Raw genomic sequence first — 24,773 nt, forward strand, 5'->3', positions numbered from 1 at the left:
CGGTCCCGGGACACTGGGATCATGACCTCAGCCGAAGGCAGCCGCTTAACTGAGCCACCCAGGCACCCCTCTTCCTCATCTTTTAAGGGGGAATCCTAATACCTATGGAATCAAGCACTGAGAGCATTAAAGGATGTAAATATTTGCAAAATTTGGCACTCAATAAATACAGCTCAGATTTAAGTATGTATCTAAATTTAGGTTTTCAGGTTTGGAATAGATTGTTACAGAATTTCATTTGTTAAACCTTAAGCTTTAAACTCAGAATGACTGGATCAGTAATGATCATTGCATTCTGCAAAGATATCTAGCTATACTGGTGAATTTTTCATGCCTTTTGAAGGTTCCTTTGCCTGAAATTTTTAAAAATTGTTTTATTTATTTTTTGTAGGTTTGTATGCATCCCCACAATGTTCTGTCTGATGTGGTGAACTATACCCTGTGGTTAATGGAATGTTCTCATGCCTCAGGATGCTGCCATGCTACCATGTTTTTCTCAATTTGCTTCTCCTTCCGGGCTGTGTTGGAGCTCTTTGACCGCTATGATGGTCTTCGTCGTCTGGTGAATTTGGTGAGGTTCTCAATGGCTTCTCTTTGTGAGGAATAGGAGTCCTGCTTCTCATCCCTGCCTTTCAGTAGTGTTGGAGGGAGGAAGCGTTTCTTTCCTTTGAGATTTCATTTTTAAGTAATCTCTACACCCAGTGTGGGACTTGATCATATGTTCCACCAAGTGAGCCATCCAGATACCCTGAGAGGAAGCTTTTGACTGGAGGAATTTTGCTGTCATTCTTTGTGAATGAAGTCTTTTTCCTCCCCGCATTCACAAGTTTCTCTTCCTCTTAAGTGGTTAGAGGACTCTGTGCCATTGTAGACTTGTCTTGAATATAGAAATCTCATAGGGGGATTTGTGTTGATAATCTTGATCTTCCTAAAAGCAACGGTTTTGCGCCGGAATGTCTTTCAACATGTTTAAAAGCTATGTAATTTTTCTTTCTTTTTTTTTTTTTTTTTTTAAGATTATTTAATTTAGAGAGAGAGTGCATGGGTGCGAGTAGGGGGAGGGACAGAGGGAGAGAGAGAGAATCCCAAGCAGACTCTGTGCTGAGCACAAAGCCCAACATGGGGCTCAGTCTCCCGACCCATGAGATCATGACCTGAGCTGAAACCAAGAGTCGGATGCTTAACTGACTGAGCCACCCACACACCCCAAGCTATGTAATTTTTCAATAACTGTTTACTTTCAGGGATGCCTCAGTGGCTCAGTCGGTTAAGCGTCTGCCTTTGGCTCAGGTCATGATCCCAGGGTCCTGGGATCGAGTCCCACATTAGGCTCCTTGCTCAGCGGGGAGCCTGCTTCTCCCTCTACCTGCTGCTCTTCCTGCTTGTGTGCTCTCACTCTCTCTCTCTTGCTCACTCTCTCTCTCAAATAAATAAAATCTTTTAAAAAAAAAAACAACTTTATTTTTAATAACTGGTTTGTTTTTATATGGCTACTCTTAGCATGTTGTATAGACAGATAAGCTTTGATGTTTGTCAGTGTTGTTGAGCATAAACGTTTACTGTAACCCTTTTCTTCCTTTCACTTTTCTCTTTTTGTTTTTCCCTTGCTCCCCTTTTGCCCCATTCTCTTTCTTAATAGATCAGTACTTTGGAGATTCTAAATTTGGAAGACCAGGGTGCACTTCTGAGTGATGATGAAATATTTGCCAGCCGCCAAACTGGGAAACACACCTGCATGGCCTTGCGCAAGTACTTTGAGGCCCACCTGGCCATTAAATTGGAACAAGTGAAGCAGTCACTTCAGAGGACTGAGGGTGGCATTCTCGTCCATCCTCAACCCCCGTACAAGGTGAGAGGACCTTGTCTTAAAAGGGAAAGTTGTTAGCTCTCCATAGTCTATTAGGCCTGAAACTCATTCAGATCAGTGTGGCATGTCCAATGTGGGATGTCCATTGTTGGATTAGAATTGCCCTGTGTGGAGGCAGAATACTTGAAAATGGGTGTACCAGGGACCTGTTTTGCTCCCAGTTGTAAGTTGCTACTTTTCTGGGGTATTAGAACTAAAAGATGAACTGGAGTGTGTATAAAAGGGCTTTCTTTTATGAAAAGTACTAGATATCTTACCTCCTTCTGTGTGGAATTTTTTTTCTGAAAGGATACATCTGTTATTCCACTTCTCTATCATTTTTGAACTTACTTGCTGTATTTTGGAGTGAAGATTAATATCCGCATGTTTTAAAAATCACAAATTGAGAAGAAACCGATTATTTGATGTGCTGCTTCTTTCTTTAGCTGTGAAACATATGCACCAACAAATTGAATGTTCTGTTACCCTTTTTGGCAAAATGTATTGTAAGTCTGGTTATAAATAAAAGGTTAAACATATATTCATTATTTCACATGTGGGCTGCTGACTCAATTGTGGAATTTGAAAGCTATTATTACTTAGCTTTATTAAAACCTGTTGGCCTTTGAGCTGTGATGGAGAAGGTAGCAGGCAGGTGATAGAGTTCCTTAATGATATGTATCTCTCCTTATAGGCGTGTTCATATACTCATGAACAGATTGTGGAAATGATGGAGTTTTTGATAGAGTATGGCCCAGCGCAACTGTATTGGGAACCAGCTGAAGTCTTCCTCAAACTTTCTTGTGTTCAACTCTTGTTGCAGCTTATTTCTATTGCCTGCAATTGGAAGACCTATTATGCAAGGTGGGATTAGAGAGCGGTTTTAAATGAAATTAGATTTTGCTTTTTGGTAAAGTTGATATTGGTTTGTATATAGCGTATGCTTAGCAAACATTTGTTGAACTGAATTGAAATTTTGGGCATGAATCTGAGAAACTAGATTAAGGAGGATATTTTTATTTTTTAAAGTTTTCATTTGTTAGAGCAAGAGAGAGCGCTGAGCACAAGTAGGGGGTGGGGAGAGGGAGTAGCAGGCTCCCTGTCAAGCAGGGAGCCCAACGCGGGGCTCGATCCCAGGACCCCAGGATCATGACCTGAGCCGAAGGCAGACGCTTAACCGACTGAGCCACCCAGGTGCCCCAGGAGGATAATATTTTTAATTTATAGAGTACTTGTTTATATTTATGGTTCTGATAATGATGAATACTGCACGATAGGCAGGGATCAGCATCTGTACTTTGAGAGAAGCTGTATGATTTACATAGCTGCAGAGGTGGGGTTGAAGTCCTATCTTGAGACTGCAGTCCAGTATTTTTTGGTACTTAGACTTTAAATTTCTCTCTACTGCTTGACAGCCACATGTAATGTTTATCTTTCTCTCACATAAAACTGTATTTTGTGCTTTTGTTAAGATTTTCACAATTCAGTTAAGAGCTGTTTGGGCAGAGCAGGATGAGGCTCAGAAAAGGACAGCTGATAGAATCAGGAGGTTGGGTGGGTTCTATTTGAGGATGATGTAAAAGAATGAAAACTATATTTTGGAAACAATAGAATCTGGAGAGAAGACAGCAACGAAGTTTATAAAGATTGGTTCTTTACCTTCTTTCCCTATCCAGCCATTGTCATTAAAGACAAGACAGGCTTATTTAGGGTGCATATGGCTTGTTTGAGAAGTGTCAGGATATTAAGTCTAGGGAGATACTTTTGGAGCCGCCATTTTCAAACTTTTTGGTCTCAGAACCGCTTTACTGTATTAAAAATTATTGAGAACCTCAGAGTTTTTTTTGTGTATGTGTGATAAATCTATTGATATTTAACAATTAGAAAATAAAACTGAGAAAATGTAAAAATATTTATGAATTTACTTAAAAATAATCTGAACTCATTGCATATTAGCATTTTTAATGAAAAATTTCCAGAATAAAACCAGATAATTTCAGCAGGGTTTTTAAATGTCTGCTTAATATCTCATATCTGCTTCTGTATTCACTCTTTTGTGACTTCATATATGACCTAGCCTCTGGAAAGCTCCAGTATCTACTCATGAGAGAATGAGAATGAGAAAGGAAAATAACATCTTGGTGTTAATATGAAAATAGTTTTTACATCACAGGACCTTCTGAAAGGGCCTCAGAGATCCCTGGGGTCCCCTAATCACACTTTGTGAGCCACTGTTTCATTAGAGTATTAAAGTAGGTTATTATATTTACTTGAACTTTGCTGAAAAGATGATGAAAGCTCTGAAGAGAACTAGGAAGATTATAAATACATTTTTTGAGTGGTAAATCCATATTTGGATTACTAAGAAAATATAAATATGTTTGGAATACATCCTTTAAAAGTTTTTTTTTTAAGATTGTATTTATTTGCCAGAGAGAAGGAGAGAGAAAGCACAACCAGGGGGAGCGGGAGGCAAAGAGAGAAGCAGGCTCCCCGCTAAGCAAGGAGCCTGATGCAGGACTTGGTCATGACCTGAGCCGAAGGCAGATGCTTGACTGACTGAGCCACCCAGGCATCCCTAAAAGTTTTTTTATTTTTTTTATTTTTTAAAGATTTTATTTATTTGACAGAGGGATAGAGAGCACAAGTAGGCAGAGTGGCAGGCAGAGGGAAAGGGAGAAGCAGTCTTTCCACTGAGCAGGGAGCCAGACATGAGGCTTGATCCCAGGACCCCAGGATCATGACCTGAGCCGAAGGCAGCTGCTTAACCGACTGAGCCACCCAGGCGCCCCTCGAAGTTTGTTTTTAAAAATAAAATTAAATACTTGTTTCGGTTTAGAATATACAGAACCTTAGAAAAGAAAATTATTCTTAGCCACTGTTAGTTTCTCCAGTCTTTTTTCCATAACATATGTAAATAAACATAATGGAGATCATAGCATTTAACCAAATTCATCTTTTTTATGAAATAATTCAAAATACAAAAAGGTACAGAGACTAATAAAACAACTACTCAGTACCCAGGGTTGGCACGTGGTGGCATTACTTACTTCTTTCTCAGTTCCTTTTCTGCCTCCCCACAGTGACCAGTCTTATGAAGTGCATTCTCTCCATGTTTTTATATAATACATATGTGTGTGTATGTAAACAATGATGTACTTTTTTGTATGTTTTTAACTTAATATAAATACTGTCTGGTATGCATCTTTTGCAGCTTGCTTTTTCACCCTTATGTTTCTGAGATTTATATGTGATATTTATTTGAACTCTTGTATTGCTATACTAGTTTATTATCCTATTGATGGACATTAGTGCTTGTTATTTCTTTTTTTGCTGTCAAGTGAATGGTACCACAGAAGACCTTTTGGAGACTCTTTGAGGATATGACATATATAATCTGGATTGTAGGGCGCCTGCATTTCATATTTAGTAGATGTTGCATACCATTTTCAGCAGGATATGGGAGTTTTCATTTCTCTACCTTTTTCTCAATAATTGTTACTGTCAGACATAAAATTTTATATCTTATGTTTTCTATTTCATTAATGTTGCATTTTGAGTCTTTCCCTTTGTCCTTTAGAGTTCTTTGAAAACACCTGTCTGTAGCTGCAGAGTAGTTCATCATATGAGTGTACCATAATTTAACACACATGTATTCCTATTGTCTTTGTAGATTTTCTAATTCTTTTGTTATTTTAAATATGCGATAATGGACATCTTAACACATAAATGCTTGTTTGTACTTTTGATTAGGACAGATTCGTCCAGGTGAAATTCCTGGGCTAAAACTTACTCACATTTTAAAAATCTTGTTTCCTGTTTCTAGATTATTTTTTCAAAAGAGGGTCCTATTTCTGTTCCCACCAAAAGTTTGAGAGCATTTGTCTTTATACATCTTTACCAGCATTGGGGATTATCCTTTGTTTTTAATCTTAGCAGTTTGGTGAAAATTCCATCCCCATTGTTTTGGAAGTAATATCATGGTGACTTACAAGTCCTCTCTTGATGTCATGGCTAGGGATGGAGCCCACACAGGTAGTAGTTCTGATCCATTGTGTATCTCTCTCTCTCTCAACTGTTGTTTCTTTTGGCTGTATCCTAGTTTCCATTTGAGTAATTGTTTTTCCTGTCCAGGAATGACACTGTGCGCTTTGCCTTGGATGTCTTGGCTATTCTCACTGTTGTGCCAAAAATCCAGCTCCAGTTGGCAGAATCAGTGGATGTGCTGGATGAGGCTGGCTCCACTGTCTCCACTGTAGGTAGGTTGTACTTTTCCATTTTTGTGATTGTTTGGTCTGGATTTGTTTTTATTTGCTGTTCTGTTTTTATTTACTTAATTTGTCTATTTTGTTTACTTAATTTGCAATATTAGAACAGAAAGTAGTAGTGGAGGGTGCCTTGTCCCATCTAAGTTGTGCTGTACACTTTTATATAAGGGAGTTGTGTTAGTGAACTCAGATTTTCTGAGTGGTACATGTGCTATGATGGGACGTATTCATTCTTGAAAACCTTGTACTCTGCAGAGTCTTGTGCTAAAAATAAAGTTTATGGGAAAAATGGGTTGGGGCAGACAGTAAAAAACTTAAAGCAAATTTGTAATCTGAGCCCTAACAAAATCAGTAATTGGCAAGCCACTCAGAATGGACAAAAGCTATCATACACAAGAACAAAAGGAAAATATGGTTTGTTTGAAAATATACTTTATTAAGAGCAGCATACTGATAAGGGCTCCTGCTAAGGTGAGCATGCAAAGTGGTGTGACTGGTTGTGGGTCTTGGGGTGCACCACCACTTTGGGGAGAAAGCCTGAGGTGCAGCCACTTTTTTAACTTTCTTCATTATATAGCAGAAAGGGTTCCTGATGCCATTGTGGCAATCAGGCTGAGGGCTCTTCCCTTTTCTGCTAAAGGTTTTAATTTATTCCTGCTATTTTTGCTCACCTTACCCAGGAAAAATTGCACATGACCCTTGGTGTCTTCCACGTAATACTGACATCATTCCCCTATTTAACAACTGCGTATGAGGTATTGCATCATGAAGATAGAGTGTAGTGAACTGATTGTATTTTATTCAAACAATTCCTTGTACTTTAATAAAAAGGTACAGTAGTTTTAAGTGGAACAAAATGAATAGAAGTCTAAATTTTGACTCTGGAACAATCATTGAAGTTGTCTGTTTTATGAGGAACAATATAAAATGTTTTGTATTTCTCCTCCATAGGTATCAGCATTATTTTGGGAGTGGCTGAGGGTGAGTTCTTTATCCATGATGCTGAAATTCAGAAGTCAGCACTTCAGATTATCATCAATTGTGTGTGTGGCCCAGATAACCGAATTTCCAGTATTGGCAAATTCATCTCTGGAACTCCTCGGAGAAAGCTGCCTCAGACTCCCAAAAGCAGCGAGCACACCCTGGCCAAGATGTGGAATGTGGTCCAGTCCAACAATGGCATCAAGGTGCTCCTGTCCTTACTGTCCATCAAGATGCCCATCACCGATGCAGACCAGATAAGAGCTCTGGCCTGCAAGGCCCTGGTGGGCCTGTCACGCAGTAGCACTGTCCGGCAGATCATCAGCAAACTGCCTCTTTTCAGCAGCTGCCAGATCCAGCAGCTGATGAAGGAGCCTGTCCTGCAGGACAAGCGCAGTGACCATGTCAAGTTCTGCAAGTATGCCGCTGAGCTCATTGAACGAGTGTCAGGAAAGCCACTTCTCATTGGCACTGACGTGTCTCTGGCACGACTGCAAAAAGCAGATGTTGTTGCCCAATCAAGGATTTCCTTCCCTGAGAAAGAGCTGCTTCTGTTGATACGAAACCATCTCATTTCTAAAGGGCTTGGGGAGACAGCAACTGTGCTGACGAAAGAGGCTGACTTGCCCATGACTGCTGCCTCTCATTCATCTGCCTTCACCCCAGTCACTGCTGCTGCTTCTCCTGTCTCTCTTCCCCGAACCCCTCGCATCGCCAATGGCATTGCAACTCGACTGGGAAGCCATGCTGCTGTGGGTGCCTCTGCCCCTCCTGCCCCCACTGCCCATCCTCAGCCACGGCCCCCCCAGGGTTCACTAGCTTTGCCTGGCCCATCTTATGCAGGCAGTTCCCCCTTGATTGGTAGGATCAGTTTTATCAGAGAGAGGCCATCACCCTGCAATGGCAGGAAAATCAGAGTGTTGCGGCAGAAGTCGGACCATGGCGCCTACAGCCAAAGCCCAGCCATAAAAAAGCAGTTGGACAGACATCTTCCTTCCCCACCTACGCTGGACAGTATCATCACAGAATATCTTAGAGAGCAGCATGCTCGCTGCAAGAACCCAGTTGCCACCTGCCCACCTTTCTCTCTCTTTACTCCTCATCAATGTCCTGAGCCAAAACAGAGGCGGCAAGCGCCAATAAACTTTACCTCAAGGCTAAATCGCAGGGCATCATTTCCAAAGTATGGAGGGGTGGATGGCGGATGCTTTGATAGGCACCTTATCTTTAGCAGGTAAGGAGAGGCCACCTCCCTGGGAATTGGAATGATTCTGCTATTTAAATCAAAATGTGTGGGTGATACCGGCATAGAGTGATGAATCCAGAAAGCCAGACTATTTGTTGGCCTGAAATACCAGTGATTGTCACTTTATGTGAATACGTGAGTAATGTGACTCTGCCCTCTTCTGTCAACCATGGGTTCCTTGTGTGATTGTTGTATATTGTTAAGATACTCTGTGTTCTTGTTAGAGCTAGTATTTTTTCTAGAACCCATGCACCATGCTGTGCCTAACTAGATTCCCAAACTTGTTTTTGTGCTGGTCCAAGTTGTCTCCTATTCTGATTCTTCACAAATCTCACATAAAGATGATGGGATTGCAGGTTTTAAACATGGGGATTTTTGTTATTTAAATTTGGGAAGTAGAGGTCCTTTTCTGTCGCTTAAAATGAAATCATGAATCACTGAAGGTCACTGTGATATTTTGGAAGAAGCCATTTGAAATATAAATGCTTTGTTTTTTTTCTTTCAACCTTCTAGCATAGTTTTCTGTTTTCAGAGTCCTTGTGCATTCTTTGTCTCTGATTCTCTTTTGCTTAGGTTCCGTCCTATTTCAGTGTTCAGGGAAGCCAATGAGGATGAGAGTGGCTTCACTTGTTGTGCGTTCTCAGCACGGGAGCGCTTCCTGATGCTTGGCACCTGCACTGGGCAGTTGAAGCTCTATAATGTGTTTAGTGGACAGGAGGAGGCCAGCTATAACTGTCACAACTCGGCTATCACACATCTTGAACCTTCTAGGGTAAGGGTCCCTAGGTTGTTCTCAGTCATTCTTCTTAGATGGGTTGGTGAACTATCAGCTTGTGGGCTGGCATTATATATAAACTTGTATCCATGCTCATCCGTCTGTGTATGGTCTGTGGCCGCTTCTGTACTACAGTGGCAGAGTTGAGTAGTTGTGACACAGACCATATGGCTTACAAAGCCTGATGTATTTACTGTTTGGCCCTTCAAGTAAAAGTTTACCAATCCTCTTCTAAGAGGGGGAGGTGTGTGTGGGTGTAATTTTTTTTTTTTTTTTAATTTGCCTCAGATGGAAACAGTCTATCAACTATGATTACAAAAGTTTTCCTTTTGTGTCAGGAAGAAATCTCAAAGTATGTGTTTTTAGGAAACGCATTATAGGATTCTAGTGGGTCATGGTTTATTAGTAGTATTCTATGGATGGAATTAATACCTTTGTTATTTCTAAAGTCAGGACTGTTAAGATGACAAGGATAATTTTCCTGATTTTAGAGTAAAAAAAACTCAGTTTTTATTGGGCTTTCTTTTCTTTTTTTGAAACAATTGGAAGAGTCTGTAAGAAAGTCTAGCAAATATTTTCAGTTGACTGATATTTCAGATGAGGGAGACTGAGGAATATGGCCAAACATTAAGAAAGGAGGAACCATCCTTGACTTCTTTTTTTTTTTTTTTTTTTAAAGATTTTATTTATTTATTTGACAGAGAGACAGACAGCGAGAGAGGGAACACAAGCAGGGGGAGTGGGAGAGGGAGAAGCAGGCTCCCCACTGAGCCAGGAGCCAGACATGGGGCTCGATCCCAGGACCCTGGGATCATGACCTGAGCCGAAGGCAGATGCTTAACAGCTGAGCCACCCAGGCGCCCCCCATCCTTGACTTCTTTCCAAGTTTTCTCTTCCTCTACCCTTGGAAGTATTGTATTTTTTGTTACTAGGTCAGGAGGGTTTAGTATTTTCTTAAATTTAAGTATTTTTTTAGGACATTGCATGTGTACATATTAAATTCTAGCAGCTTCAACAATTTCTTGGTTCTTTGGAGTTTTTCTGTTTTCTTTATAATACGACGATGTTTTTTAAGCTTATATTTTAAAATGCTAAGGTCAGATAGCATTTATATAAACACATGATTACCCACTGTGGGCCTCCTTCTTCTTTTAGGATGGGTCCTTACTGCTGACATCTGCTACTTGGAGCCAGCCTCTGTCTGCACTTTGGGGAATGAAATCAGTATTTGATATGAAGTATGTAACTACTTTTATAACCCTAGTCTTTCTGTTCTACAATTTACCTAATTTATATTCCCCTTCATCCAATTCTTCAACTTGAAGCCTTTTGGGAAAAGACAAATGCTGTGAGTTATTGCTAATTTCTCTCTTCCTCATCTGTGGCTTATGTTTAATAAGATTGTATCCTTTTTAATTCCAGGATATTCTTAACAAGTATTCTTACCACTCCCATCACACAACTGACCCTTCACTAATCCAAAATGGCACATCTGTGTATTTTCTCATGTTCACATATGATAGTTGCACTCTTTGCTGGGGTATATTTCAAAGACATGGGTGGCCTATTAGCCATTTTTTTAAACCAAGTAACTCCTGTTAATTACTTATAATTAATTCTTTTGGATCTTCTTGGTCAAACGTGGAGGAAATTTTTTTTTTTTTAATCTTAAGTGTACAATACTTCCTCTTTGGTTGCTGGGAATCCTCAGATGGGTATGGTCAGGCAGGAGGCTGAGAATCATGTTTATTTTCAGTCGGTTGAGTGAGTATGTTCTGAAGGTCCATCGCTTAAGTACTTCTGTTGTTTGTCTGTAGGCATTCCTTCACAGAAGATCACTATGTTGAGTTCAGTAAGCATTCTCAGGATCGGGTCATAGGTACAAAAGGAGACATTGCCCACGTAAGTGCTTTAGAATCCACTGTTTTCAAGCTAATTATACCAATTTGTACTCAAAGCTTCTGGACTGAAGGACAGTCCTAAGGGTAACAACAGATTACTTAGTGATATTTTTTCTAGATAGAATCTAGAAATGTAATAAGGTGGTTCTAAGTTACATGGGACCAAACATGAACTAATCTGGCAACTCGAGAAAGATGTCATCAGCACAGCAGTTATTTTCAAATACTTATTTAGTTTTAGGTGAAATGTAAGTCCCTGCCTTTATGAAGCCTCACTGGGGAGACAATAAATATAGAAGCAGATGTATGATATGTTAGGTGTAAGTGCTGCCAAGGAAAAGAAGCAGGGTAAGAGGTAGGAAGTGGTGGTGGTGGTGTGATGGACTTGTGTATTTTATCTAGGATAATCAGTATCCCTGATTGGGTGATGTTTAAGGAGTGTTTTGATGGTAGTGTGGTGTCCTATAGATATCTGGGGGAAAAGTGTTTTAAGTGGAGGGAATGTCAAGGGAAAAGCCCTTACTTGGGAGGTGAGAGAGAGAGGAGGGGGAACAGGTCAGTGTTGGGGGGAGGGGGCAACACATATCATAGTAGCATCTTATAGGGTGTTGTTAGGACCTCTGACGTTTCCTGCGTGAGATGCAGACACTGGAGGGTGAGCAGAGGACACATGATTGGATGTAAAGGTCCTAAAGTGTGAGTCTGGTTTCTGTGAGAGAAGCAAGAGCAGGCTTTCCAGTTAGGAGGGTGTCATGCTAGCCCACATGTGAGGGCTGCAGTGTGGCTGGCCCCAGGTGGGCATGGCGCAGGTGATGAGAAGTGATAACAGCTGGGCCCTGGGATTCTGGACACATGCAGTTTGTTATTCTATTAGACATTCAAGTAGGGAATGGGCAGTTGAATATATGAAATGGGAGTTCAGGAGAGAGGTCTGGGATAGGAGATATAAATAGAAGAGTTATCTGCATGCCGATAGTCTTGAGCCATGAACCTGGATGAAATCATTAAGGAGGCTAGAGAAGAGAACTATGGGGACAGTCCTGGCATGTGCCAATATTTCAGATTTGCCACGTGAGGAGGGACTTGGGAGGGAGACCAAGAAGAATGGCCAATAAAGCAGCAGGAGACCTTAGGAAAAAGATGTGCCACAGAAGGCAAGGGAAGATCTTTTTGAGGAATACTTGATCAGCTGAGTCAGAAACTATTGATGGGTATATAAGATGAGAATTGAGAGGTACTTTTGATTGAACAATGTGGAGCTTATTGTTAACCACATGAGGAGCTAGTTCTATGCACCAGGGTGACAGTCTGATTGGAGTAGGTTCATGAGAGAACAGGGAAGTGGAGACACTGAGTAGACACAAATTTTCTGAAGTGTTTTTGCTGAAAAACAAAGCAGAGAATTGGGGTGTAGTAGCTGGAAGGGGGGTGTGGGAAATATGGGGTTGTGAAGGGAGGGTTTCTCTCAAACTGTTCATTTGAAAATGTTAAAATACATAAAAAAGTTGAAAGAGTAGTACATATACCTACCACCTAGATTCAACAGTGTAATGTTTTGCCATTTTCTTTCTGTCTAAATATGTATGTATGTATTTCTGAATCATTTAAAAGTAAGTTACAGATATCATGACATTTTATCTCTGAGTCTTACAGCATGCATATTCTAGCAATAAGGACATTTTACTACATAATCGCACTCTTAAATATAAGAAAACTTAGAGTAATTCCCAAATATCATCTGATATCCATTCCATATTCAGTTTTCCCCATTGTTCCTGATGTGTTTGGTTTCAAATGCTTTTTGTTTTTTTTGAACCAGGATCCAGCCAAGATTCACATATTGCATTTGGTTGTATGTCTCACTAATGTTTTAAAGCCAAGAACCATTTCTCCAGTTTTCATGACATTGACTTTTGAAGAGACCAGGCTAGTTGTCTTGTCCCATGATCTCGATTTGTTTGTTTTCTTGTGGTGTCTCCTTATTTGTTCCTATATTAAAGGAGGATTTTTTTTTTTTTTTTAAAGATTGGAGATATTACAGCATATGTGTAAGCTGATGGGAAAGATCTGGTCTCTGCATGGGTTGTACATTGTAGACTTTGGAACTTTTAGTATTGTAGGGCTAAAATATTGGGAGATTTTAAGGAGAAAGGGGAATTTCATTGATGCCTTTCTCCAAAAAGTGGCCCTTTATTAGTATTCCATGGGTAATCATTGGTCAATCCATATGAATTTCTCCATTTCAATTGTAGAAACATTTTCTGTTTCTTTTTTTTTTTTTTTTTTTTTTAAATATTTTATTTATTTATCTGACAGAGAGAGACACAGCAAGAGAGGGAACACAAGCAGGGGGGTGGGAGAGGGAGAAGCAGGGTTCCTGCCGAGCAGGGAGCCTGATGCGGGGCTCGATCCCAGGACCCTGGGACCATGACCTGAGCTGAAGGCAGCCGCTTAACTGACTGAGCCACCCAGGTGCCCCACATTTTCTGTTTCTTGAAAGGGGTAGGGGTAGAAGAGGGTTTTCTTATCTTTATTGCGATTTTTTTTTTCATTTTCTTTTTTTTTTTTTTTTAAGATTTTATTTATTTATTTGACAGAGAGAGACACAGCGAGAGGGGGAACACAAGCAGGGGGAGTGGGAGAGGGAGAAGCAGGCTTACCGCAGAGCAGGGAGCCTGATTCGGGGCTCGATCCCAGGACCCTGGGATCATGACCTGAGCCGAAGGCAGACGCTTAATGACTGAGCCACCCGGGCGCCCCTCTTTTTTCATTTTCTTGTGGGAAAGAGACTTTTCAAACCTTGAATGGGAACCACAGCACTTAAACTTTGCTTGGATTGGTGTAGTCTTCCTACTTTTCAGGTATTCTACAATATTAGGGCTTTCATGATTTTGGTGGGATTTGGAAAGCATGGAGAGATATTTTACACAGCTTCTCTTTGAATTGTCAACGGATGGATTGGTCTGATTTTTCTCTTCCCACCCCTTCTTCTCTAAAGATTTATGATATTCAGACTGGCAACAAGCTGTTGACTCTGTTTAACCCAGATCTTGCCAACAACTACAAGAGGAACTGTGCCACCTTTAATCCTACAGATGATCTTGTCTTAAATGATGGCGTCCTCTGGGATGTCCGCTCTGCACAGGCCATCCACAAGTTTGACAAGTTCAACATGAACATCAGTGGCGTTTTCCATCCAAATGGACTGGAGGTCATCATTAATACTGAGATTGTATCCTTTACACCTGTGTCTTACTTTCCATTTGTTAGCTGGTTTGTGATGCAGAAATAATCTTTCTACCAACATCCTATTAAAGTATCCACACAGGTAATAATTTGGTGCCTCTCCTTTGAAGTGTTAATCTCCAGTGGTTGATAATTACCAATGACTTTGACTAGCATGTTTTTCTTTGTATTGAGAAGAGTGACCAGATTCCTGCCTTGTGCTTCTTCATATATTAAATAACTGGCTTTTATGTCTTCAGAAGGATTTTACTTTTGCACTACAGAAATCAATTGCTAGACATAAGAGTAAAATGAAGTGTTACTATTGAGAGGATGGGAATTCATGTCGCTTTCATGTATATGAGGATATCATAGGAGATTTTCAGGGACATTATTCTGTAATATACATTCTACATGCTTTTGTTCTACTCTGAAAGCATTTTTATTTTACCTTTAAAAAAGCTTACCTTTAAAGCATTCATATCTCACAGGAGGGGAAAAAAGTGATATTTCAGAATTTCCCCAATGAGGTTGCATAAGAAATTTTGTATAAAATAGGTTTCCTTGACCGCCCTCTTCCTAGTGGGATCTTCGCACTTTCCATCTTTTACACACAGTTCCTGCTCTGGATCAGTGTCGTGTGGTGTTTAACCACACGGGGACAGTGATGTATGGAGGTAATAAACTTTTTACTTTTCTTTTTTTTTTTTTTTTTTTAAGATTTTATTTATTTGACAGAGAGAGACACAGCGAGAGAGGGAACACAGCAGGGGGAGTGGGGAAGGGAGAAGCAGGCTTCCTGCGGAGCAGGGAGCCCAATGCGGGGCTCGATCCCAGGACCCTGGGATCATGACCTGAGCCGAAGGCAGACGCTTAACGACTGAGCCACCCAGGCACCCCACTTTTTACTTTTCTACATTATTTTTCTCCCTTCTCTTTCCTCTCATTAATTTGATACTTTTTGTTTGGAAACGTCTTTCAAATGTGAATTGGAAAGCGTTTGAAGGTTGTAATATAAAAGATAAAATGATAGCACAAATGGTGACAAAGTTTGTTGATGAAAATAATGTTGATTTAGGATGAAAGGCCACTGGCTTTGAAGATAACAAGTAAATCTTGCATAGAAAGAAATTTCATGCATTAATTTCCCATCTGTATCATCATCCTCTCAGTCTCATTATGAACTTGAAGAATCTTTGCGTTTGTGGTCTTGTGATGTTGTAAGCCTTTAGCTGTAATACTTGTTGAGAGCTAGATGAGAGGTTGAGGATACTGTTTGGGGTAGGCAAGGAGGATGCATTGAGAGGAACTAACTAGATAGAGTGAATTTACTACAAGGAAACTGAAGTCTTGACTGTCCATTAATATTTCTGCACTTGTGAATAAGGGATGTTTCTGATTTCTAATAGTGTTTTGCTCCTTGGCTCCCTTTCCCCCTTCCTCCCAATTAGCTATGCTGCAGGCAGATGATGAAGATGACTTAATGGAAGAGAGGATGAAAAGCCCATTTGGATCATCCTTCCGGACATTTAATGCAACTGACTACAAACCTATAGGTAAGCATGAAGGAGCCGACATTGTTCATTTTGTCATGTTTTGGTTTTCCTTACTTAAGATCAAGTCTTTTCTGTAATTTTTCACTGAAAGGCCAAGAAGTTATGGAAATAGTTATGAAAAATCACCTTGAAATTCTTTTAGAGGAAAAGCTGGTTTTAAGGTCATAACAATAGTCCAGTCCTGAATCTTGTCACGTTCTGTTTTCCAGCAACCATTGATGTGAAACGGAACATCTTTGACCTGTGTACAGACACCAAAGACTGCTATCTTGCTGTCATTGAGGTAAAGGGAACCAGCAGAAACCCTGCTGTTTTGTTCTGATCTTTATGATCATTTTCAAGTTATACTACAGGCATTTTTAAGGTGATATAAGATATGTTTTAAAGTTGATGCATTTCCGAAGGTGGTTATTGATAACCTACTCATTTGATGGGGAGATATATATTGTAAGAGAAATAATAAGAAAATCCCAATATAAAACAACATGGACAATCTGTCCCATCTAATATCTTGGATTCACTGTCACCCCTTTCTTAGAGGAGCCTGTATCTCTTGCCAGAGCAAGACAGTTCATTCCAAGGATGGTGGTCTCTCTTTTGCCTATATCCCTTGCTCTGGGATCAGCCTTCTCATCCTGCTTTTTTTCCCTTTCTGTGTCCCAGGCATAACATTTTCAGAGTTAGTTCAAGAATTTTGGGTATCAGAAGCTTTGATAGTTGTAGGGTCAAAGTGCATGGGTGCCAGTCATAACTGAGATGTAGATGTGCGCCTTCTGAAAACTAACTGCTCTTTGTGGACTTGGTATTCTCTTTCAGAACCAAGGCAGCATGGATGCTCTGAATATGGACACAGTGTGCAGGCTGTATGAAGTGGGCAGGCAACGTTTGGCAGAGGATGAGGATGAAGAGGAGGACCAGGTCAGTGGTCTTTGAGATTTCTTGTTGCTGAACAATGCTTTATAAAATAGTATGTTATGCTCTGCTGCTTTTTGCTATGAAGATTTTTTAATAACAGCCTTTGCTACCTGTTGGCATAGAAGCAGGCATATCATCCATAAAATTACTAAAATAACTAAAACTCAGAAGAAAGCAGATTTTTGTTATTATAAACTTTAACTCCAGTACCTGATGGTCCTGTGAGTTCCATTTGTAGATTCATTTGGATGTTAGCAATCTCAGAAATTGTTTTGGAGGTTTTCTTGAACTCACTTTTGGGACCAGTGCCCTGTGTGGCTTCAGAAAGAGCAGCCCCCATATTCTCAGTGTCAGTACAAAACAGAAAAGTCAGTCTACTGAGATGGGTCTTAGAAATGGCTTAAGCTTTATAAAGGTCTGGTTTGCATTTTCTCAATTTTATGGCATAGTCTCTTTTCACAGTAATGGATTGGAGCTTATAAGTAAAGAAGATTTTGACGCTTTTGGAAATTAAACATTTATTAAATGTGGGTAGATAGTATGTCTCACAGAATCTTAGTTTTTTTTCGTAGGGAATTTTAAGTTATGGTCATAGTCTAGGTGCTTGCCTATGTGGTGTGTCACTGTCCATTCTGAAGTGTTTCTTAAACTTCTGATTTTCAGCAGATCTTTCCTGTCAACTGGGCTCACACCACATTCTCTATGCATAAAGCTCCTATAAACATCCATGTATAGGCTTTTCTGTGGACATAAATTTCAACTCCTTTGGGTAAATACTAAGGAGTGCTGTTGCTAGATTGTATGGGAAGAGTTATATTTAATTTCATAAGAAAATGACAAACTGTCTGCCAAAGAGGCTATATACCATTTTGCATTTTCACGAGAATTCTTGTTGTTTCACATCCTTACCAGCATTTGGTGTTGTCAGTGTTTTGGATTTTGGACATTCTAATAGGTATGTAGTAGTATATATATGTCAGTATTTAATTAAATTAAAAAATTAATAGACATTCTTTTAGTTGAACAACCGCTACACATAATCAAAATGTGTCGTTTGATTTTTTGGAGTAGAAAGGAACTAAGGTCTTGGAGTTTTATGAGCCTGCTACAGATATTTTCTGAAAATGATTTAACTGAGTCTGTTGACACCCTTCCTGATGGCTGGTACCAGACCAAAAGGAAGGAGACTTTCTCCACAGTCCCTCTGGGCTCCTCCCCCACTTCAGGAAGCTTCTTTCTAAGTGGAAGGCTCTCATTGTTATTTTAATTTGCATCTCCCTGTTGACATACCTTGTGGAGCATCTTTCTACATGCTTATTTGCCATTTATAGATCTTCTTTGGTGAGGTGTCAAAGTCATTGGCTTATTTCTAAGTTGGGTTGCTTGTGTTTTTATTGAGTTTTAAGAGTTCTTTGAATATTTTGGCTAATAGTCCTTTATCTGATATGTTATTTGCAAATATTTCCTCTTAGTTTGTGGCTTATCTTTTCATTCTCTTGACAGCATCTTTCACAGAGCAGAAGCTTTTGTCTTCATGAAGTCCAGCTTATCAATTATTTCTTTCATGAATTGTGCCTTTGTGGTTGCATCTAAAAAGTTTTCAAACTCCAGGTTATCCAGATTTTCTCCTCTTATTTTTTAGGAGTTTTATAGTTTTGCATTTCACACTTAGGTCTGTGATTCTTTTTGAGTTAATTTTTGTGAAGGGTGTAAGGTCTGTGTCTAGGTTTATTGATTCATTTTTTTTTTGCTTGTAGATGTCCAATTTAAATACCATTTGTTGAAGACTTTTTTCCCATTGTATTGCCTCTGCTCCTTTGTCAAGGATCAATTGACTATTTTGGCGGGGGGGAAGGGGCAGAAGGAGAGGGAGGGAGAGAATCTTAAGCAGGCTCCATGTCCCACGTGGAGCCGGACACAGGGCTCTATCTCACGACTCTGAGATGATGATTTGAGCTGAAATCAAGAGTTGGAGGCTTAACTGACTGAGCCACCCAGGTGCCCTCAATTGACTGTTTTTATGTGGATCTATTTCTAGGCTCTCTGCTGTTCTATTGATCTGTCTGTATTCTTCAGTACCTCACTGGCTTGGTTACTGTCACTTTATAGTAAGCTTTGAAGTTGTGTAGTGCCAGTCCTCCAACTTTGTTCTCCTTCAGTATTGTGTTGACCATTCTGGGTTGTTTGCTTCTCCATATAAACTTTTGGATCGGTTTGTTGATATCCACAACATAACTTGCTGGGATTTTGAATGGGAGTGCACTGAATTTATTTATAGATCAGGTTAGGAAGATCTGACATCTTGACAATATTGAGTCTTCCTATCCATGAACATGGACTCTCTTCATTTATTTCTTTGGTTTCTTTCATCGGAGTAATGTAGTGTTCCTCCTACAGATCTTATACATATTTTGTTAGGTTTATACCTAAGTATTTAATTTTGAGAGGTGGGGCTAATGTAAATGATACTGTGTTTTTAATTTTAGTTTCCACTTGTTCATTGCTGATGTGCAGGAAAGCTGTTATATAGGAAAGATTGTGAATTAACTTTGTGTCCTGCAGCACTGCTGTAATTGCTTAATCCGGTTTTCATTATCAGTTCTTCAGGATTTTCTGCGTAGACAATCATATCGTCTGCAAATATAGACAGTTTTATTTCTTCCTTCCCAGTCTGTACCCTTTTTTTTTTTTTTTTCCTGTTCTTGTCTTACTGTATTAGCTAGGACTTCCAGTATGATGTTGAAAAGCAGTGATCTTGATTCTGATCTTAGCAGGAAAGTTTTGAGTTTCTCACCATTAAGTATGTTGTTAGCTGTAGTTTCTTTATAGATAGATGTTCTTTATCTAGTTGAAGAAGTTCCCCTCCATTCCTATTTTACTCAGAGTTTTTAGTTATGGGTGTTGGATTTTGTTAGTCTTTTTCTGAATCTGTTGATGTGATCTTTTTTCTTTAGCCTGTTGAAGTAATGAATTACATTAATTGATTCTAAAATGTGAACCAACCTTGCATAGCTGTAATACATCCTATTTGGTTGTGGTGTGTAATTCTTTGTATACAGTGTGCAGTATGATTTGCTAATATTTTGTTGAGGATTTTTACATCTGTGTTCATGAGAGATGTGGACTATAGTTTTCATTTCTTGTGCAGTAGTCCCCCTTCCCTCCCCCCCCTCCCAGCCCCCCATCTGTAGTTTCGCTTTCCGTGGTTTCACTTTCCGTGGTTTCAGTTAACTGCAGTCAACCCCAGTCTGGGAACAGATGGTCCTCTTTCTGATGTATGGTCAGAAGGTCAGTAGTAGCCTATATCACAGTGCCTCATTCTCCTCACTGCATCTTATCATGTAGGCATTTTATCTTCTCACATCATCACAAGAAGGGTGAGTACAATACAATCAGATTTTGAAAGAGAGACCATATTCACATAAGTTATTTTAATCTCTCACTGTGCCTAATTTATAAACTAAACTTTATCGTAGGCATGCATGTATAGCAAAAGGATTTGGTACTATCCTCAGTTTCAGGCATCCACTGGGGGTGGGGTGTCTTGGAACATATCCCCATTGGATAAGGAGGGGGGTACTACTGTAATGTCTTGGAATTGGTATTAGAATAATGCTGGACTCATATGATGAATCAGGAAGTATTTTATCTGCTTCTGTCTTCTAGAAGAGATTTTAGAGAATTGATATGTTTTTTTTATGTTTAGTAGAATTCATCAGTGAATCCATATGGGCCTGGTGCTTTCTGTTTTGGAAGGTTATTAATTATTGATTAAGTTTCTTTAATAGCTAAAGGCCTATTCAGATCGTCTATTCTGTGTATTTTGGCGAATGGTGTCTGTCTTTCAAGGAGTTGGTCTTTTTCATCTAGGTTATGAAATTTGTGGGCATACAGTTGTTCATAGAATTCTTTTATCCTTTTAAAAATTTTTTTTAAAGATTTATTTATTTGAGAGAAGGGAGAGTGCTCATGTGTGAGCAGGGGGAAAGGCAGTGGGGTGTGGAGCCCGATCTGGGGCTTGGTTCCACGACCCTGAGATCATGACCTGAGCCGAGGCCAAGCTGAGCGCAACTGACTGAACCACCAGGTGCCCCAGAATTCTTTTATCTTTTTAATGTCCATGGGATCTATAGTGATGTGTCCCCTCTTTCATTTCTGATATTAGTAATTTGTATCCTTTTTTTTTTTCTTAGCCTGGCTAGAGGCTTATCAATTTTATCAATCTTTTTTCTTTTAAGATTTTATTTATTTATTTGAGAGAGAGAAAGATAATGAGAGAGAGCTTGAGCAGGGGAGGGGCAGAGGGAGAGGGAGAAGCAGGATTCCCACTGAGCATGGAGCCTGACACAGGGCTCAATCCCAGCACCCCGGGATCATGACCTGAGCCAAAGGCAGACGCTTAACTGACTGAGCCACCCAGGTGCCCCTAATTTTATCAATCTTTTTAAAGAACCAGCTTTTGACTGCATGATTTTCTCTATTAATTTCCTGTTTTCAGTTTCATTGATCTCTGCTCTATTTCTGTTACTTCTTTTCTTCTGCTTGCTTTGGATTTGATTTGCTCTTCTATTTCTAGTTTTCTAAGGTAGAAGCTTAGCTAACTGAATTTAGGTCTTTATTCTTTTCTAATATGCATTCAATGCTATAAATTTCCCTCTATGCACTGCCTTCACTGCACCCCACAAATTTTATGTGTGTGTTCATTTTCATTTAGTTCAAAGTATTTTTTGAGATTCCTTTGACTCATGCTATTCAGAAGTGTGTTGTTTAATCTCCAAGTATTTGGGGGTTTTCTAGCTATATTTCTGTTACTGATTTTTAGTTTAACGCCATTGTGGTCTGAGAACAAACATTATATGATTTCTTATTTTAAATTTGTTAAGGTGTGCTTTATGGCCCAGAATGTGTCTATCTTGGTGAATGTTTCATGTGACTTTGAGAAGAATGTGTATTGAGTTGTTGGACAAAGTAGTCTATAGATGTCCATTATACTCAGTTGTTTGATGGTTTGATCACTTCAACTATGTCGTTACTGATTTTCTGCCTGCTGTATCTTTCCCTTTCTTTCTTTCTTTCAAGATTTTATTTATTTATTTGAGAGAGAGAGAAAGAGAGCATGAGCTGGGGGAGGAGCAGAGGGAGAGGGACAAGCAGACTCTGTGCTAAGCTTGGAGCCCGATGTGGGGCTCAGTTCCAGGACCCCGAGATCATGACCTGAGCTGAAATCAAGAGTCGGATGCTTAAGCGACTGAGCCACTTAGGCGCCCCCTGTATCTTTTCATTTCTGATAGAGGGGTATTGAAGTCTCCAATTAAAATAAGTGGATTCATCTGTTCTGTCAGTTTTTGCCTCCTGTATTTTGATGCTCTGTTGTTAGGCACATGTATGATAAGGATTGTTATGTTTCCTTGCAAAATTGACCCCTTTATCATCATATAATGCCCTTCTTTATTCCTGATAGCTTTCCTTGGTCTGAAGTGTGCTTTGTCTGAGAGTAATATAGTTATCCTGGCTTTCTTTAATTCATGTTAGCATGGTATATCTTTCTCCATGCATTCATTCATTCATTCATTCATTTTAAAGATTTTATTTATTTATTTGACACAGAGAGAGTGAGCACAAGTAGGGGGGCAGCAGGCAGAGGGAGAGGGAAAAGCAGGCTCCCCACTGATGCAGGGCTTGATCCCAGGACCCTGGGATCCTGACCTGAGCTAAAGGCAGATGCTTAATGACTGAGCCACCCAGGCGCCCCTCCATGCATTTATTTTTAATCTGTATGTGTCTTTATATTTAAAGTGGGTTTCTAGTGGACAACATGTGGCTGGGCCTTGTTTATTGATCCATATTGATAATGTCTTTTAATTGATGTATTTGGAGTATTGACATTCTAAGTGATTATTGGTATAGTTGGCTTCATTTCTGTACTTGTTACTGATTTTTGATTCCCTTGTTTTTTGTTCCTGTTTTTGTCTGCTACTCTTTATATGCTTTTTGTGGTTTTAATTGAGCATTTTTCTAGGATTCTGCTGTCTTCTTTGTTAGCATATTAGTTATACTTTTTTTAGTGGTTGTCCTAGAGTTTGCTATATATATACCTTTACAAGTAATCCAAGTCCATTATCAAATGACACTCTACCTCTTTACAGGTAGTACAAATACCTTATGATAGAATAATCCTAATTCTTCTCTCCTTTCCCTTGTTTTATTGCTGTCTTTCATTTTACTTATGTATAAGCGTACATAAGCACATGTACATATATACATAATCATATATAATCACACATTATTGGTGTTATTTTGGATAAACTGTTACTGTATAAAGATCCATTAAGAAAAATAGGGGCGCCTGGGTGGCCCCGTTGGTTAAGCATCTGCCTTCTGCTCAGGTTGTGATCTCAGGGTCGTGGGATTTGAGCCCTGAGTCAGGCTCCCTGCTCAGCAGAGAGTCTGCTTCTCCCTCCCCTTTGCCCCACCCTCCTGCTCGTGCTTACACGCATGCTCGCTCTTTCTCTCAAAATAAATAAATAAATAAATAAAATCTTAAGTAAAAATAAAATGTTTATTCTACCTTTACTGGTTCCTTCTCCACTGCTCTTCTTTTATATAGATTGGAGTTTCTGACCTTGATCATTATCCTTCCCTCTGAAGAATTTCTTTTAACATTTCTTGCAAGATAGGTCTACTGGCAACAAATGCCCTCAATTTTTGTTTGTCTGAAGAAGACTTTATTTCTCCACTTTTGAAGGATACTTTCACAGGACAGGGTTGTGAAATTCTAGGTTGGTGGTTTTTGTCTCTCAACATTTTAAGTATTTCACTTCCCTCTCTCCTTGCTTGCATGGTTTCTGAGGAGATGTGTGGTACAATTTTTATCTTTTTTCCTCTTTAGGTAAGGTCTTTTCCCCCTCTGGCTTCTTTAAGGATTTTTTTTTTTTTAATCTTTGATTTTCTGTAGTTTGAAAATGATGTGCCTATGTGTAGGTTTTTTGGGGGGCATTTATCTTGCTCAGTGTTCTTAGAGCTTCCTGGATCTCTGGTGTGGTATCTAACATTAATTTTGACAACATTTTCAGTCATCATTGATTCAAATATTTCTTCTTTTTCTTTCTTACTTTTTTTTAAAGAGAGAGAGAGAGGTGGGAGGGGGAGATGGAGAAGGAGAGAGAATCTTAAGCAGGCTGCATGGCCCAGCGTGGAGCCCGACATGAGGCTCGATCCCACGACCCTGAGATCATGACCTAGCCAAAATCGAGAGTCAGACGCTTAACTGACTGAGCCACCCAGTTGCCCCCAAATATTTCTTCTTTTTTTCTCTTCCTTCTAGAATTCCTGTTATGTGTGTGTTATACGTTTTGAACTGATCGCAAAGTTCTTGGATATTTTGTTCTGTTTTTCAGTCTTTGTTCTCTCTGCTTTTCAGTTTTGGTGGTGTCTTTTGAGATATCCTTATGCTCTGAGATTCTTTTCTTAACTATGTACAGTCTACTAATAAAGCCCATCAAAGCCTTTCTTCATTTCTGTCACAGTGTTTTTAATTAATAGTATTTCTTTTTGGTTCTTTCTTCAAATTTCCATCTCTCTGCTCCCATTGCCTTTCTCTTCTTGCATGCTGTCCAGTTTATCCATTAGAGATCTCCCTTAGCATCTTGATCATGGTTGTTTTAAATTCCTGGTCTGATAACCCCTGCCATATCTAAGTCTGGTTCCAATGCTTGCTCTGTCTCTTCAAACTGTGTGTTTTTCCCTTTTAGTAGGTCTTGTAATTTTTTTTTCAAAGATTTTATTTTTAAGCAGTCTCTGCACCCAACGTGTGTGTATGATGACTGGGGCTAAAACAACCCAGAGATCAAGAGTCGCGTGCTCCAATGACCGAGCCAGGCAGGTGCCCTATAATTTTTTTCTTGATAGCTAGATATGATGTGCTGGGTAAAAAGAACTGCTGTAAATTGGCCTTTAGTAATGTGGTGGCAAGGTGTGGGGGAAGGGAAGTGTTTTATAATCCTATAAGTAGGGCTCAGTGTTTCAGTGAGTCTATACCTCTCTACTATGAACTTCACACA

The 24,773-nt window shown here is 39.6% G+C and overlaps 1 protein-coding gene across 1 annotated transcript in view; it reads left to right on the forward strand.

Annotated features, from left to right (window-relative positions):
* Nucleotides 1-24,773, forward strand: part of DCAF1 (DDB1 and CUL4 associated factor 1) — a 73,616-nt gene that overhangs the window by 34,487 nt on the left and 14,356 nt on the right. The window contains exons 10-22 of the mRNA XM_036074896.2: nt 392-571; nt 1,640-1,849; nt 2,541-2,710; nt 5,981-6,105; nt 7,066-8,329; nt 8,915-9,113; nt 10,272-10,354; nt 10,934-11,018; nt 14,016-14,249; nt 14,826-14,919; nt 15,694-15,798; nt 16,008-16,081; nt 16,615-16,716. Of these exons, the coding sequence (XP_035930789.1) occupies nt 392-571; nt 1,640-1,849; nt 2,541-2,710; nt 5,981-6,105; nt 7,066-8,329; nt 8,915-9,113; nt 10,272-10,354; nt 10,934-11,018; nt 14,016-14,249; nt 14,826-14,919; nt 15,694-15,798; nt 16,008-16,081; nt 16,615-16,716 (2,925 nt within the window). The remainder of the gene's footprint in view (nt 1-391; nt 572-1,639; nt 1,850-2,540; nt 2,711-5,980; nt 6,106-7,065; nt 8,330-8,914; nt 9,114-10,271; nt 10,355-10,933; nt 11,019-14,015; nt 14,250-14,825; nt 14,920-15,693; nt 15,799-16,007; nt 16,082-16,614; nt 16,717-24,773) is intronic.

This window comes from Halichoerus grypus, chromosome 1 (assembly GCF_964656455.1).
Source record: "Halichoerus grypus chromosome 1, mHalGry1.hap1.1, whole genome shotgun sequence".
Lineage (NCBI taxonomy): Eukaryota > Metazoa > Chordata > Mammalia > Carnivora > Phocidae > Halichoerus > Halichoerus grypus.